The sequence below is a fragment of the Nymphaea colorata genome, chromosome 4, assembly GCF_008831285.2.
Source record: "Nymphaea colorata isolate Beijing-Zhang1983 chromosome 4, ASM883128v2, whole genome shotgun sequence".
Taxonomy (NCBI): domain Eukaryota; kingdom Viridiplantae; phylum Streptophyta; class Magnoliopsida; order Nymphaeales; family Nymphaeaceae; genus Nymphaea; species Nymphaea colorata.
Window position 1 is genome coordinate 19,185,313 of NC_045141.1, and position 16,422 is coordinate 19,201,734.

The 16,422-nt window shown below is 43.9% G+C and overlaps 1 protein-coding gene across 2 annotated transcripts; it reads left to right on the plus strand.

Annotated features, from left to right (window-relative positions):
* The first annotated feature begins 7,504 nt into the window (after nt 1-7,504).
* LOC116253564 (FT-interacting protein 7-like) lies at nt 7,505-15,669 on the plus strand. 2 transcript variants are annotated; one of them, XM_031628429.2, is made up of 4 exons: nt 7,505-7,777; nt 8,212-8,257; nt 8,355-8,402; nt 12,343-15,669. In XM_031628429.2, exon 4 carries the CDS (start codon nt 12,397-12,399, stop codon nt 15,427-15,429), a length of 3,033 nt encoding a protein of 1,010 aa, XP_031484289.1. In that variant the 5' UTR covers nt 7,505-7,777; nt 8,212-8,257; nt 8,355-8,402; nt 12,343-12,396; the 3' UTR covers nt 15,430-15,669. The 2 variants fall into 2 exon arrangements, with proteins under 2 accessions (XP_031484289.1, XP_049933639.1); XM_050077682.1 differs by having other exon boundaries at nt 7,505-7,772.
* Nucleotides 15,670-16,422: the final 753 nt, after the last annotated feature.

Sequence of the window (16,422 nt, forward strand, 5' to 3'; positions counted from 1 at the left end):
CCCAATTCTTCGTACCATGACATTTGGCTTGCTTGACAGCATTAGATTTTTGCTGGTTAAACCTATTGAGTTAAATAACAAGTTCGATATGTTTGGCATAAAGAAAAAGGAGATGAAATTTAAAAAGCTACTTCCTTCGAGGGCTACCTCGTTTCATGATAGGCTTAAACTATCTTGATGAAGACAACTAATTCAGTGTATGTGCTGAGAAACTTAGATCCTCAGACTTTAGACATCTCAAATATATATTTCTACAGATCATGGAGGTCGAAGTAGGCTACTGCAAGAGACGACCAACCCCAATTTGTCTTGTTCCAATCTATTCCAACCCAAAGAAGAACATCGACAACTGCCATGGCCCAACCGAGTCGTCAAAAGTAATTGGTAGTTGATCGATTTAGAAGTAAACTAGAGGTGTCGAGAATGCACATGTACAACAATGGAAGGACGCCAGATTCTACATCTGAAACAAAGAAATCGATATTTCTGATTTGATCTCAGCGTTCAAATATACTGAAGAGGCTGAAGGCTTCTTGAACAGCCTTGAGACCTGCAACTCCTGCATACGACATTCTCATGGATGCATGCGACACCAAACGCGAAATCCTCGACGACTCTGCTGAAGATTCAAGACTGGTGCACAAGTACGAAATATTTCTTAGATGGTTCACTTGTTTCAAGTGCATATGGAAGGAAAAAGAAAACGATCAGCAATCTTACCGCAGATTCTGATCAAGAATCTCAAATGCTGGGATTTTACTCCAAATTCTTATCAGCCTCATTTCATAATACTATTTAGTGTATAATAAGGGCATTAAAAATTCAAGGTCACGCCTACAAACAAAGCATCACTGGCAGATTGAACACGCCCAAGTTACGCATCCAACCTACACGGATACCAATTCAATTTTGCTCATTAAGATATCTTACCCAGGAAAAGAGGGAATTAGTTCACGCTTTTTGTCAACATGGTGGCTTTCTTGTAATGAATTTATGCATTAACAGTTTTAATGCCGTCGAGAGAGTTTTACTTGCCTTGTGTCATGATCTAATAAATTGGATGGACGATCCAGTTTCCAGATTGTATTGTATCTCCGATAATAATAATCTGACATGTTATTGAAATCGTATTTCAGATTTTGGTATCTAATAATAATAATAAAAAAAAACTAGGACTCAAATTCCATGAAAGTGTTGCTGCTTCAAAAATTGGTTTAGAGATAATGCATTCTCAACTTTCGTGCCGAAAAATTGATGATGATAAGGTACCAACAAGAGTCAATGAGGTAGTTTTCCTTTCGCCATTAATATTACACAGTGTGTGAAACCATAAGGAATCATTTGGCAACAGGGACACTAGTGTCTCATGAATCTGCCCCTAAGATTATGATAAATTCGTGAAACACTAGTCACAAGATTAGGGCCGATTCATAAAATACTTGTTTTAGTGTTGCATGATGTTATAGTGTTCTAAATCTATCTTAATCTTAGCAGCCGATCTATGGGACACCTACTATGCATCCTTACTTGCCAAACAAATGACGCCTAAGGGGTATTACCATGGCAAAGTGCCATCTCTACCAAGCACCATCCTATGTGTGTATGTTTTGTGTGCTTGCACTCACCTACCTGTTACATCAATTTCGAAAAAAGATTATAGGCCTAGAGTGAATCATTTTATATGTGAACTTGCACGGACACTAGCACAGCTTCATATTACCAAACATCCCCTCAAGACCAGTTGGCAACAATAACAGGATCTTATTGTTTTATGTATATGCTCCAAAATTTGGAGCAAATTCATGGTACACTTTTTTAACGTGTTTTTTGAACCTATCCTAATTCTTGGAACAGATACATAAACCTATAACATCAAGTTACTAGCCAATTTGGCAAAAGAATTGTTTGTTTCTGTTTTAATGAATCTGCCTCGAGAAAATTAGTGTACATTCGTGAAACACTTGATAGAGTATATTCATAAAATGGTAACAATTTATTATTAAAAACGACACCTTAGTTTCCCAGTAATTTTAGGACACAAGCCGGTTGAATGTTCTTGACTACCCCACTGGCTTTTGTGGTTCTTTGCCTCCTCCTTGCTCGTTCTTCTCCTTCTCCCATCAGGACAGACTCAGGTTTGTAAAAGCGGACTTCATTAGCTGTTAATCCTCCACCAGCCATTAGTCCAATTAGTATCGGAATCAACCCCTTCGGATATTCTTACTTCACAATCTTAGAACTAAGATAGGACAAAACCATGACGTTCGTGTTTGTCATCCCTCTCTCATTCTTCGCCCAGTTGATCATACTGTGAAGGTCCACAGGCACGAGGGTGGATCCAACGGGCCCCCAATTAAGAAAACAGAGCATTATTTTTTTTTTTTAAAAATATGGTTTTGGCTTCTGTTAAAACTTTGAAACTATAGTTTGAACTTATCAATGAAAATATTTATAGCTCCGGCCCTTGTGAACGGGGTTAAATCACAAATGAATTGAATTGGATCTATGGGGCTGTTCATGGCGGACTTTGATTCTGATTTTCTTGGTTGGAACCGTCAAAGCCGATCCCTCAGGTTCAGTCCACGGTCAGTTTTGGGGTGAGTCGTGTTCTTCCCCTCTTGGGACATAAGAATTCCCCATATTTGCCTTGATGTGTTGACCTCTAGTCCCTCAGCATTGAATGAATAAGAAGTCTGACTGAGAAGGGATGACATCGATGTCCATAAATTGCTCTTCTATTTGGACCAGAATGTCAATTAAAATTTTCCAGTTATAACATTCAGATTGCAGCAAGAGAAGAGATGAATTAATAATCTGACGGCTAATTTATAAGAAAACGTTCAATTCAAGGCTAAAATTTTATAATGCACCAAATGTTTAGTCACGTATCAAAGATTGTGAGGAATCTTGAAGGGTTTATAAATGGAGTCAAGATTGTGAAAAATCTTCAAGGATTTATAAAGGGAGTCATTGATGAGAAGATTTTCTTGGTTCCTAGCCTTTGTGAGGCTGGACTATTGCTAAGGAGCGGGTTGGGATCCGCCGAACCAGGAGCTTGAGCTCAGGAGTAAATCGAGTTGTTATAAATTTGATTTTACTATTTATCATTTTCTTCTAAGTTTCAAAAAAAAAAAAACCAGAAATCAAAAACACCAGATTTGCAATGTCAAGGGAAGTAAGGTCTGCCACCATCTTAGCTCAAGGATCGGAACTCACAACATGTTGATAAGGTTGCTGAAGCCAGACTGCAAAACTTTACGATTTCGAGTCATGGAGGTGAGGCTTCGTACTGAGTTGGGCCAGAGAAACTTTTTTCCGATCTACTAACATAACCAGCTACATTATACCGCTCGAAAAAACTTACCGGAAAAACTTACTGGTTATAGCTGTTGGATCATGCTTTGACCGCCGCTCCCATCGCCGTCACTAGGCATCTTCTTAAATTGTTGGCAACACATCCTCTAGCTAGGTGCGGGATTGGGTCATGTTTGGCCAACCTGAAAGTGATCGGTCGATTGCACGGCGTTGGACGTGATGGCATAGGGTCAGCGGAGCCGGTGGTGCTGCCCCGACTGGTGAGATTAGGTTCAATGTCAAATAATTTATCACAGGATGCAGTTACTTCTCAAACCTAACTTTTCCCCATTCACTATTCAACCAACCAATTCTCTCTCTCTCTATATATATATATATATAACTCGAGTTTTCTTAAATTGATTTCATCCATAGCGTGTAGGAAATAGACTTGTGAAGATCAGTAGAAAACATAAGAGGCTTTGTTTTCACCTCTAACTGTGCTTTGGGCTGGAAAATATGTTCCGGCAAGGGGCAAATTTTATTCAGTTATGTTCCTGCTGTTCAGGGATGGAACGCCTGAAGCGCCTAAAAATGTGTTTGCTTTTGAGAAATATTTTCAGAAACTAACATGTTATGTTCATGTTTTAAGAAATATTATATATATATATATATATAATGCTTTATGTTTTAACGTAAAGTTCTTGAAATATATACTTAGTAAACTAAAAATCCGTCAGAATTGCATGTGGACGACGTACTTCTGGATCTCTGATTCTTTCTCACGTTACTTTGAATGCCAGAACAGTGGTTCCGTAGCATTAAACCAGCGGTTGGGAGTTCTGTTAGCGCAGCAAAATAATCTTTTAAGCTTAAAATCTTTATAACTTAAATGATTGACTATGCGAGCTTTAAATAACCGGCCATGTGCGATCATTGGGTGATTTAGGAGCTCAGTTCTCTCTTAACTTGGGATTTACGCTCGTAGCTGGTATTGTTTATGGGGGGAAAGAAAAGAGATAGGGAGATCGTGTTTGGCTTTTGGCTTTTTACTCTTTCAAAACAGGTTAAAGAGTCTTCGGGTTTTCACAGTCGCAAACGAATAAGCTGATAGACAAGAATTTTTACAGGGAAAGTTTAGGATTGTACAGTAACATTTATCATGCAATCTACCAATCGATTTGTTCTTTTCACTGCATTCATTACCCTGGGATCCAATGTTCCCAACGTGGGAAGGAATCTAATCAGTATGTCTTGGTTAAAATCGATCAAATAACATATATTTCTTGGTGCAACTTATCTACAGAAATAGAGTGATGGTAGATTTCATCTTTAGTAAAGTGACGTTCTTAGCACTTAAGCATATCAATGACAGACCTTCTTCTTCCTTACTGCCAAAGGATCGATTACGAAGTTATTTGGTGAAGCGTTGGAGCATCTCTAGTGAGCAAAGCAAATGCTTTAGTAGTTAATATACACCAGCTATTAGCCAAATCATGAACTCTATTTTAGTACAGTCAGTCACATAAATATCATTATTTTGACGGCCAAGAAATCAAGTAGTATTCCTTCTTTATCTTCTAGATAAACCGACAAGTTGCTAACATATGCCCACCGACAAGCATATACATCGATTTCATTTGTAAATTAAGAAAAAACACTACTTTTTCATATTTTTTCACTTAAAATAACATATGAAGTTGACTCCCTAGGCAGGACATAAACGATGCAAGGTGATTTCATTACTATAATCAAACTGAATCCATTCGCTTGGATTTGGTAAGGGAAGTCGTGCATTTTTTTGCCCGTTTCACACTAGTAGATATAAAGCCCTCTTCATTCGCTTTGTCCGTTTTGGTTTAGAGTTGCATCAAGTAGCGAGATCTCCACATATATTAAGTTATAAACATATATCTACGTGTTTTAGGAAGCAGTGATTATGGGCAGGTAAAGAAGGCAAGCAGGACATCTAGTTTATTAGTTGGTCCAGAATCAAATAATATTAAAACAAGTCTTGGTTGGGGTGTCAGCTATTTCTCACTGATTCCAAATTGGATTTGGTTTGAAGTCCAATAAATCCGAACAGAGTTCAACTCCGATTGGGTGTCGGCGACAATACCTGCTTAACCAAAAATGGATTAATAAGATACATCAAATATCTTAAATCTTATTGGGCCACAGCTCTTAACTGCTGCCCAAGCCCCAGACCCTCTTAACCCTGAGCTCGGGTTCGATTTGATTAAAATAAATAAATAATTATATATGTATATATATTTAAATATAAAATAATATTTAAATATAATTAATCGTAATAAAATATAGATCATAATATTATTTTAAAAATAAAAAATAATATTAAAAAAACATATTAAACGGAAAAAGAACCCCATGAGGCCAACCCAAGCCAAATCGATACACTTTTCGAAACCTTCAGGCGACCGAGCGGGTACCGAGCCCGAGTTCAAGTGGGTGTAGTAAGCCTCAAAAAATCGAGCTTCCCGAAATAGACATGCCAACCAACTCGTGGACGAAAATAGACTCCGTACATTCATGGACTTTCGGTCCCAAGGTCGTGGAAGGAGGAGGTTTCGCAGAAATCCTCGGTAGTGCGTGCCGCCTCGGTTTCGGTCGTCCCCCCTAAGTCAAAGACTTGACCGGGGTATTTAAGTAAATTTTCAAATACAATAATGGTTGTTAAGTTCTCCAATTGGCTTGTTTTCTAAACTTGACGGAAAATTAAAATTTTTTTTGCCGGTTATGTGAGAATATTGGCGTTTAAAATCTATCAAAATTACTCACTGCCCATTCTCCCCTCGCGTGCCCCAACCTGGGCCCGGCGGCCTTCGAGGTGAGTCAAGCGGTCAAAGGGGACGTGTGCGCGTATAGTACATACGGGCCCGCCTTGCTATGTTTCACACCTTGTTTCAAACCCGGACGTGTTGAACTATGTGCCTCTGGCCACCCATTTCTTGCATCCACTTTTCCAACCAAATCTCTCAACCGCCCCATCTATTCTACTGCATCGCGTTACTTAATTATTTTATTTTAGCGTTGCTTTACCTGTTGCCGCTGCCAATTTGGACGTCATCTTTTTCTATGGAAGTTTCTTTTGCTCTTTTCCACTTTAGAATGAATGCTTCAAAAACACGCCCCTAACAATTCTACTCCACTTTTCCCACTTTCTTTCTTTCTTAATCTTTACACATACATTAATCATGGTTGCACCATGCCAAGTTCTTGTTTTTTGAGGAGATGGGAAAACCAGACTGGTCTACTTACCTAACACTCACACCTCTCAATCCAAAGCAACATCTCCTCATCCCATTAGAACATAGCAGCCCTTAAGAATCGAATAAGTGACATGCACACAACACGCCAACTTGTCCATCCAGTTATGCTACACATCATTTTGGGAGAGAAAGAGATGAAGTATTCTTGTTTGTGCATTTCAACATGTCCAAGACGTCCTTGACGTAGCTTGTTTCTTAAGATCAAAGATATGGACTACCAAGATAAATCGATCGAAATCCAAACACTAAGCCAAAAGGTTCAACCAAACTTAATCTTTTCTCCTATCAATCAACCGACAGTCGTGGAATTTTAGAATCAAAATGCTTATTTTTTGAAGTATTAAACATTTGTTTTCGAAATTAGTCAACTAAAACTATGGTTCCATTTTGGTGGTTTGAGAAGGAATTATGATTCTGAAATTTTTATTTTAGAATTAAAAATTCAAATCATGAACGCCACCTCAATATTTTTCTAAGAAACAAACCATTGCTACCAAAAGTTCCATCCAACCACTGAGTAGAACTGAAGATTTAAAAAATTTCCCATGTGAAAAGCAGTCAACTCTTTTCTGATGTTTAATTTTGTTGTATAGAAAGCTTTTTCTTCACTTTTTCTCTTACTGTTTCTTTTTGTATTTTTATTGGAGATTTCCCCGATTAGATCCTTGCGTTCATGTGGCCGGACACTTACTTTTATTTAATCAGCTTTGCCCTCGATGGCATTTTGGCCATTTTGTGAAAGTGGCGAGGACATTTTCGGTGCGATGGCCAATCCCATTTTCATAGAATGTGCCTCCCCTTGTTTGGCCTTTGGCATGCAGTGGTGATGTCGTAATATGTTTGGCTCATAAGGGTAAAATAGAAGTTTCGTGATTTTAAATTTTTTTCCCTTGCTTGTATCCTTCGTCCCCTACGGCATCTAAAAGGACAGAGCACGACTCTTTGCTCTCTCTCTCTCATATCTATCTGAAGGTGCAGGGAAGGATTCATGGCGTCCCTTCTTTCTAAGAGACCCGGAAATCTCCCGGACCATCGCTTTCATCTGTGTCGAACCGCTTGATTTCTCCTTTTTCTAATGCTTGCAGTCTGGGAGGTCGTCTCTGGGCGGAAGAATCAGCGACCGTCTCCTTCAGAATCGTTTTTTCCCTCTGGTGAAAACTGCGAGGGTCAAGACCGGAATTGCTGGCGGTGAGGTAAAAATTCCCAGCTTCTAATGTTTACTTTGATCTCTCTGCTTCAAGTGAAGCTCTCTTCTCTGCTTGCGTCTCCTTCCCCTCCTCCTTCTCTTCTGCTGCTGCTTCTTCTTCGTTTCTTTTTCCAATTATTGGTGGAAACTACAGCAGAAGCGGTGAATTTGATCGCACCGAGCGCGGAGGATTTGTCCTTTGCTGGATCTCGCTTTTCAAAGAGCTTCTAACTTTGTTTGAGTTCGCACGTGTTTTAGATGAGCAGAGTCGCTATCTTCGATACGATCTCTTGGTCTCATAGTCATGATTTCTGGTTCTCTTTCTTGTGGAGGGAAGAAAAACGGTCTAACTAGAATCAGTTGCTGTGATAGAAGTGTTCAATTTTATAGAAATCCTTCAATCCATTTCTTCTTAAACCCTTTTGCTTTTTAATTTGGCAGAGATCTAAGAAAGGGCGGCATATCGAGATCGAAATCGCAGCCAGAGGTGTGCTTCTGCTTGTTAAGTTTGCTCCTCGTGCCTAGGAAAGACCCTATGATTTCCAGACTTGTCTTACTCAATTCATTTTCCCTTCTTTTCTCAGAGTTTCGAAGTCAGGCGCTGCTAACGATCTAAATCGCTGTTCTGAAAGGTAAGTTTTTTTTTTCCCTAGATTTTTATTCAGATTGCTGCTATGCTTTTTCAGTTCCCCTCCATCACAAAATTGAGGAGCTCCCAAAAGTTTATCTCACCTACCGTTTCTCTTCCCTTTTTGGGATAAGCACGTGTATGAGCTCGTCTAGTGCCCTTCCCGCTTGTTTGGTTATTATCAGATGGAACTACTGGAACATTATCGGAGTCCCTGGGGAGAGGGAAAGAGGATTTTTTTTTTTCTTGTCAGATCTTCCGGTTTTCTGTTTGTTCATAGAGAAACAGTGTCCCCAGAGGAGCTTCATTTAATGGCCCTTGTTCTCTTTCCTTCTTATCCGAGTCTGAAGATAGAGAACTGCAAAAGATGGATCACCACTTGGGAGAAATCTTTTTTATCGTCGCACTAGGTTAAAATTTCCCTCCCCTGGCTTCTTTGTTTAACCCTTTGAGTTGATCACCAACTTTGCGTAGATTTTTATTCCCCTGCTTTTTCACGATTTTTGCTCGTAACTTGAGCATTTATTTTTTTCCAGCTGTTTGTGATAGAAGTAGAACCATATTTCTATATAATCTACTCCTCCATTTTTAGTTATGTTTTCCATTTTCATTTTCATCTACACGGTCCTGAAGACAATAATTTCGTTTATTTGTTACGTTTGTCATTTTCATTTTCCATTTACCGCTTGTCTAAAGTCTATATTGTTTTATCCAAAGTTACGTTTAGGTTTTGGACTTTCTTTGTTCGCTTCTGGTCGTTTATCTTTTACCTTGTTTGGGGATCCCCGTAAAAGAAATTTCTCTTTGCTTTTCGAATCCGGCGAGTTTTATTCCTTTTTCCATTACTTCCTACTGCTTGAGATCCCAAAAGGCGCTGGCTTTTTTTGAAGTGCTTCAAAAATCTGAGGATTCGGATCTGAGGGGAAACCTGAAGCCTCGTATCTCTTTTTAGCTTTTCCCAAATGATATACTATTTTGCCCTCAACATCTGTGTAGTTTTAGCATTGTTTTCCCTCAGAAAGGCGTGATGATAGGGGGCAAGTTTGCATTGCGGTTATAATACCAACTACTCTGCTTTTTAAACCAGTTGGTGCACCTAAACTGCGCGTAATACTATATTCGCATCTTTTGGTTGTCGTTGAAAAGGGGTTTCAACCATGCCGACCTAACGCTCATAGTTTATGTCACAAAGCATAGCCACATTTTGGACCTCATGTGTCATAAAATTCCAAAGGACAAATCCTATTTTTTGGAACGTGCTGTTTTCATTTTCTAGGCCTTTACTTTCTTGTTACCAATTTCTAAGATTTAACATGTTTGCATATTTGTATTTTCACATATACGATTATATTTTCTCCCAACAAGACGCTTCTGGACGAGATCTAGTTCTTAGAACTTTCCGCGAAACATCTTCAGAGTCTTTGGCCTAATGGATTTGCTCACTCTCCATCTTCTGTTTCCACATAAGGTTTACTGTCATAAAAGAGTAAACGGAAATTCCCTTCTTTAATGAATCATGAATATTAATGTGAATACTTTGGAAATCACACAAGCCGCAGCAAATTTATGGATCTAAGGTCACATGCAATCAGATGCCCTCTTAATTTCTCCTGTTGAGACAAAAAAAAAAAAATCTTCAACGAAAATTATCACGTCAACCAAGCAAGAGTTTTCCTTGATAGGCCAGCATTTACACCAACAGAAATGTGTGCTTCAGGCCAGATTCAATATTTTCATTTAGAAACCGCCTAGCCAGGCCCATAGAGTCCCTGTTGTTCATAAACACGCTTTACGATGAGTATTATTGCAATAATGGCATCTCGGGTCACCTAGAGAACAAGACGGATAAGCACCAGATGATCGTGGAGCCAATCTCGGCTCCTCGCGCAATGTGCGGCAGCATATAATTGTGGTCTTTTATTGGAAGTTGATGTGTCATAGTCACCATTATCCCCTGTGTCTTCCAGTAGACATCGACCTGGTGACCGTCTTTGAAAATATCCAAGACCATAAGTTGATGCTCCATGTCTCTTTTGCTACGTGTGGAACAGTAGCGCTCTTCCTTCCGCAGTCTCCTTGCGCCTCATCATTGAATTTCTGAAACATGATCGACCGGACCCTGTCCTAACGGAAGCATAATAGATTAGTAGTTAGTCGGCATCCGTCAAAACAGTAGTTAATGAACGTGCACGGTTGACCGCGAAATTTTTGGTCCGATCTTTAGTTGAACGGAATAGTTGGCCTGGGGTTTGGTTGAACGGACGGTAATGTTAAACAAATACTATGAGCTACTGCCCTTTTATTGCTTCTACCCAGCTTCATGATTTACTTTGATTTTACCTCTCTCTTTTTTTTTTTCCCCTTGAAGAAAGAAAACCACTACTCTGTTAGTTGCCGCACATTGGCGGACCTTTACTAAGTAAAACCATAGAGGTTCCCCATGCCCAGTAGGGACTATAGGCTTTCACTTTGTGAATCAATTTTGTAGTGCCTCCAGCTCGGACTCTTAGTTGGTTGTCTCCATGAAATGAGAAGAGGTCTTACGTGCCTCAGCTTCAAGGTTTTATGCAGATAATTGGTCCACGAAAATGTTTCTTAGTGGAATTTTTCTCCTCCTTTCTGGAAAAATGGGGATTGTTTTTATACTCTTTACCTTACCCAGATTTTCCTATCACTTTCCTCTAAACGTGAGGGCCACGTACCAGGCCTTTTCAGTGGAACCGTTTACACCATAGGTTTCTTTAGTTTAGAGGACGAAAATGGCCTTCCCTTAAGACGCTCTTTTGTTGATGCTGGTGATGGTAGGCACTTTCCAAGGAAAATGACAAAAGTGATTTTTGGCCTGCCTGTGTTCGTTTCTTATTTGTTTGTGGGATATACAATTCGAAAACGACCTGGCTTTCACAGAGGGAGGTCCCCAAAGACGATTGTGGGATTCTGAGGTGTCGGTGAATCAACAGCGTGAGCGTGAGTGGCACTTCCAACCTCATCTATCTCGTAGGTGTCCAATTGTGATAGGCAACGAATATTTCCTAGCATCCAAATCTCCAATTCTATGATGCCTTTTTTTTTTCTCCCTAGTCTTCAACCGCATTACGAGAGGGTCAACAATTACAGATTCATGCTGAACAAGAATCGATTCGCAACTGCCACTAGGCACAAACTTTGAAGACTGCTCTGTAGATGTTAGTTTGCAATTCCTAGCTAGGTTGGCTTCAACTTCCCGTTGGCGATGAGCTCCCCTTTGGGAGCTGATACCTGCCTTAGGGAAGCAAGTCCCCAATGCATGCTCCTTCGGCATGTGGCGGTGTGCCACTTCAACGCAGTATACCAGGGAATTGGAACCACGAGTTGATTAATTTTTCTTCAAGGCTCGTTTGGTTAAAATTCTCACTTAGTTTTGCGGGTGTCGCTGCACTCCTATCTGAAGGCAAACCCTGGTTCATTCTCGCAATAAGGTTCAGGTCTGCAAACATGCCCGAAGCGCCGGACCCGCACGTCGTTTCCTTGGAACTTGAAAGGGCGGAGTTATAATAGTTTCCCGTTTCATTCCTTGTGTTCTTTTCCATCCGACAACAGGTGGGGCCTCGATGTTACTCTTTTCTTCTTTCCTCTATTATTATGTCGTCTTTATGAGATTCAAGTGATACCAATTACTAGTTATTTAGCAGTAGTCCACACAAAATTAGGCGATTAAGTGGAAATCGTGGCAATATTTCGATGGGATTCATAAAAATAATTCAAGACGCCCATTCCAAACAATAACTTATATCTTTTGACTTTTTTCTTTTGCTTTTTCATTGATTTTCAATTTACACCCTGTATTTTGCTTTCTTCTCGTTTGATCTTTAACGAAGGATTAGTTACTCATGCCGCTTTGTCAACACCATACCATTCAAAATTGAACTTGCCGTCCAACGACGTCCCCTCTGGCTGCTCTGCAGGATCGCCCTTAGCCATCAGCACAACAATCGCCGCCAAGAGAGGCAGCAGCTGCCATGATTGGCAACGTGAAGCTGGGGGTGGAGGTGCTCAGCGCCACAAACCTGATCGCCAAGGATGGGGAGGGTACGTCGAGCGCCTTCGTCGAGCTCCACTTTGATGGCCAGCGGCACCGCACCACCATCAAGGAGAAGGACCTCAACCCACAGTGGAACGAGAGGTTCTCCTTCACCGTCTCCGACCCCGCCAACCTCCCCAACCTCACCCTCGACGCGTATGTCTACCACGATATCAAGCCCTCCCACTCCCGCTCCCTCCTCGGCAGGGTCCGCCTCCACTCTCATGCCTTTGTTGCCCAGCAGGATGCCGTCACCCTCAGCTACCCGCTCGAGAAGCGGAACATCATATCCCGCGCCAAAGGAGAACTCTCCCTCCGGGTTTACCTCCTTGACGACCACCTCTTCCACAACGTCCAGCCTTCCATACCCTTCGTAACGGAGCCGGTTGTGCCGACGCCGGCCCCGGTACCGGTGGCTGAACCTGCGCCCGAAGCACCCCGGAAGGGCCATAACCACCGAGATACCCACCAATTCTATAGTCTCCCCAATCAGCACTCTGCCCAGGAGCCTCCACCCAGGGTGGTGATCAACCACGACGAGGCCAAACCTGTCCCACCACCGGTGATGCGCGTATACAACAACGGCGTTGGTGTTGGCGCCGGCGGCATTCCTTTCGTTCAGACAATGCCCTCCTCTTCCGGCGAGTTCTCGCTCAAGGAGACCAGCCCTCTTCTGGGAGGCGGCCAGGTGGTCGGCGGCCGGGTCATCCGTGGGACCGAGAAGCCGATGAGCACCTACGACCTGGTCGAGGAGATGCGCTACCTATTCGTCAGGGTAGTGAAGGCGCGGGATCTGCCCGCCATGGACGTCACGGGGAGCTGCGATCCGTTTGTGGAGGTGAAGCTCGGCAACTACAAGGCCACGACGCGCCACTTTGAGAAGAACTCCAAGCCCGAGTGGAACGAGGTGTTTGCTTTCTCTCGGGAGCGGCTGCAGTCATCGGTAGTGGAGGTAGTGGTGAAGGACAAGGACATGATCAAGGACGACTTCATCGGGCGGCTGCGACTAGACATCAATGAGATCCCCGTCCGGGTGCCCCCCGATAGCCCTCTCGCTCCCGAGTGGTACCGGCTGGAGAAAAAGGACGGGGAGAAGCTGGACAAGGGAGAGCTGATGCTCGCCGTCTGGATCGGCACGCAAGCAGACGAGTCGTTCCCAGAGGCATGGCACTCGGACGCCATCCCCAAAAAGGACGGGTTCCACGTCTCCAACATACGTTCTAAGGTGTACCACTCGCCCAGGCTGTGGTACCTGCGTCTGCAAATCATCGAAGCCCAGGATCTGTACGTGAAGGACAAGACCCGCTACCCGGAGGTCTACGTCAAGGCCCAGCTCGGGAACCAGACCATCAAGACCCGATTCATGCAGAGCCGCAACTTCAGCCCCGTCTGGAACGAGGAACACATGTTCGTCGCGGCCGAGCCGTTCGAGGACCACCTCGTTCTCACCATCGAGGACCGGGTCGGACCCAACAAGGACGAGACGATCGGCAAGTGTTCCATCCCGCTCGCCACCATCGAGAAGCGGGCGGACGACCGCCTCTTCAATGCCAAGTGGTACAACCTCGAGCGGCCAGGCATTATCGACCCCGAGGTGCTCAAGAAGGACAAGTTCGCGACCAGGCTGCACATCCGGGTCTGCTTCGACGGTGGGTACCACGTGCTCGACGAATCAACGCACTATAGCAGCGATCTCAGGCCGACGGCCAAGCAGCTGTGGAAGCAGTCCATCGGGGTGCTGGAGCTCGGCATCCTGAACGCCCAGACCTTGCACCCGGTGAAGACCCGAGAAGGGAAGGGCGTGTCCGACACGTTCTGCGTGGCTAAGTATGGGCAGAAATGGGTACGGACGCGGACCATAATCGACGACCCCTGCCCCAAGTGGAACGAGCAGTATACATGGGAGGTGTACGACGCCTGCACCGTGCTGACGGTGGGAGTGTTCGACAATGGCCACATCGGCGGCGAGGACAAGTCCAATGGGCACAAGGACCTCAAGGTGGGTAAGGTAAGGATACGGCTGTCGACGCTGGAGGCGGGGCGGGTGTACACACACTCGTACCCGCTGCTGGTTCTCCACTCTTCGGGCGTGAAGAAGATGGGAGAGATACACCTCGCCATACGCTTCTCGTGCACCTCCACGCTCAACATGATGTGCACGTACGCGAGGCCGCTGCTCCCCAAGATGCACTACGTGCGGCCGCTGAGCATACACCAGGTGGACACGCTGCGGCATCACGCCGTAAGCATCGTCGGGGCTAGGCTGGGGAGGGCCGAGCCGCCGCTGAGGAAGGAGGTGGTCGAGTACATGTCCGATGTCGACTCCCACATGTGGAGCATGCGGCGGAGCAAGGCAAACTTTTTCCGACTCATGGGCGTCTTCTCGGGCCTCATGGCCGTGGCCAAGTGGTTCGGCGAGGTGTGCGCCTGGACCAACCCGGTGACCACCGTTCTGGTGCACCTCCTGTTTGTGATTCTGGTGTGCTTCCCGGAGCTGATATTCCCGACGGCCTTCCTCTACATGTTCTTGATCGGGCTCTGGAATTACCGGTACCGAGCGAGGCACCCGCCGCACATGGACACGAGGTTGTCCCACGCAGAGGCAGTGCACCCAGACGAGCTGGACGAGGAGTTCGACACGTTTCCCACGAGCCGCAGCGCGGAGCTGGTGAGGATGAGGTACGATCGTCTGAGGAGTGTAGCGGGGAGGATACAGACGGTGGTGGGAGACGTGGCCACGCAAGGGGAGCGGCTGCATTCGCTGCTCAGCTGGAGAGACCCGCGGGCGACCACCATCTTCCTAGCCTTCTGCTTCTGCGCGGCCATGGTGCTGTACGTGACGCCATTCCAAGTGGTTCTGGTGGCTCTGGGATTCTACCTGATGAGGCACCCCAGGTTCAGGTACCGCCTTCCCTCCACTCCCCTCAACTTCTTCCGGCGCCTCCCGGCTAAGACCGACAGCCTGCTCTGAACCCGCGCAAGAGAGCCTACTTGTTTTAAGAGAAGCGGCCGCGGGCGGATCTGAAACCATTAGTGGTCCTGTTACTGGACATTTGACCCTTTTTTTCCTCTATTAGGCAGCGGCATGTATTCATACCACCATAAATGCAGGAGTCCATCTGTTTGTCACGTAGCTGTGTTTGAGAATAATAATGTGGATTTGTTAATCGTTGTATTTATGAAAATGCTATAATTTGTTGTTCAAAATCAATAGCCCTCACTTGCGTAGATTGAAGGTTTTAACTGGCGAGTCCAGTCGCCATTTTTTTTTTTTTTTATTGTGGGTGGGTCTCTTTAATGAAGTCCATCGAATCCTTCGAGTTCATAAACATAAACGGTTGGTGAGCATTTGGTAGCCACAAAAGCTGATGGCCGAATCTCTTTCGTTCATTTTCTTGCTTTTAGTGGGTGGTTACTGTTGCCCCATGTCCAAAACGTCAAGGGGCTTTTTTTTACCTTAGGAAAAGTTTGAAGCTCACCAAAAAAATCTGGTGTGCAACCAAACGGCCCTTTAAAACTTTGGGTGATTGGAGATGGTTGGGCCGAAAGATTCAACAGCAAATTCGCATTCAACAGCTGAACCCCTTAAAACATCAAATCAGCAGGTAATCGCCTATTAAACAATGACAACCAAGAAAAGAAATGGCAGCTGGACTCCTATCGAGGACTCAAAATCCACCAAAAAATGAAGCAAAGCTTAGATAGAAGTGCAAGATAACAAGAGGTCACCTCACCAGTAGGGGTATGCTATACGGTTATGCAGCAGCAGTACAACTTCAATGCTCAGGACAGCGACCATCTAACTAAACAAGAACAGCAGAAATAGCAGGTCTACCTCTTAAGAAAATTATTTGACATGTCACATGATCACCTTACCAGCTTCCCTGCCACCATGACCAAAAAGACTCTGGTTCTCAAATATAATATAAGCATTAAAATCATACTCCACAAGACCCAACAACCC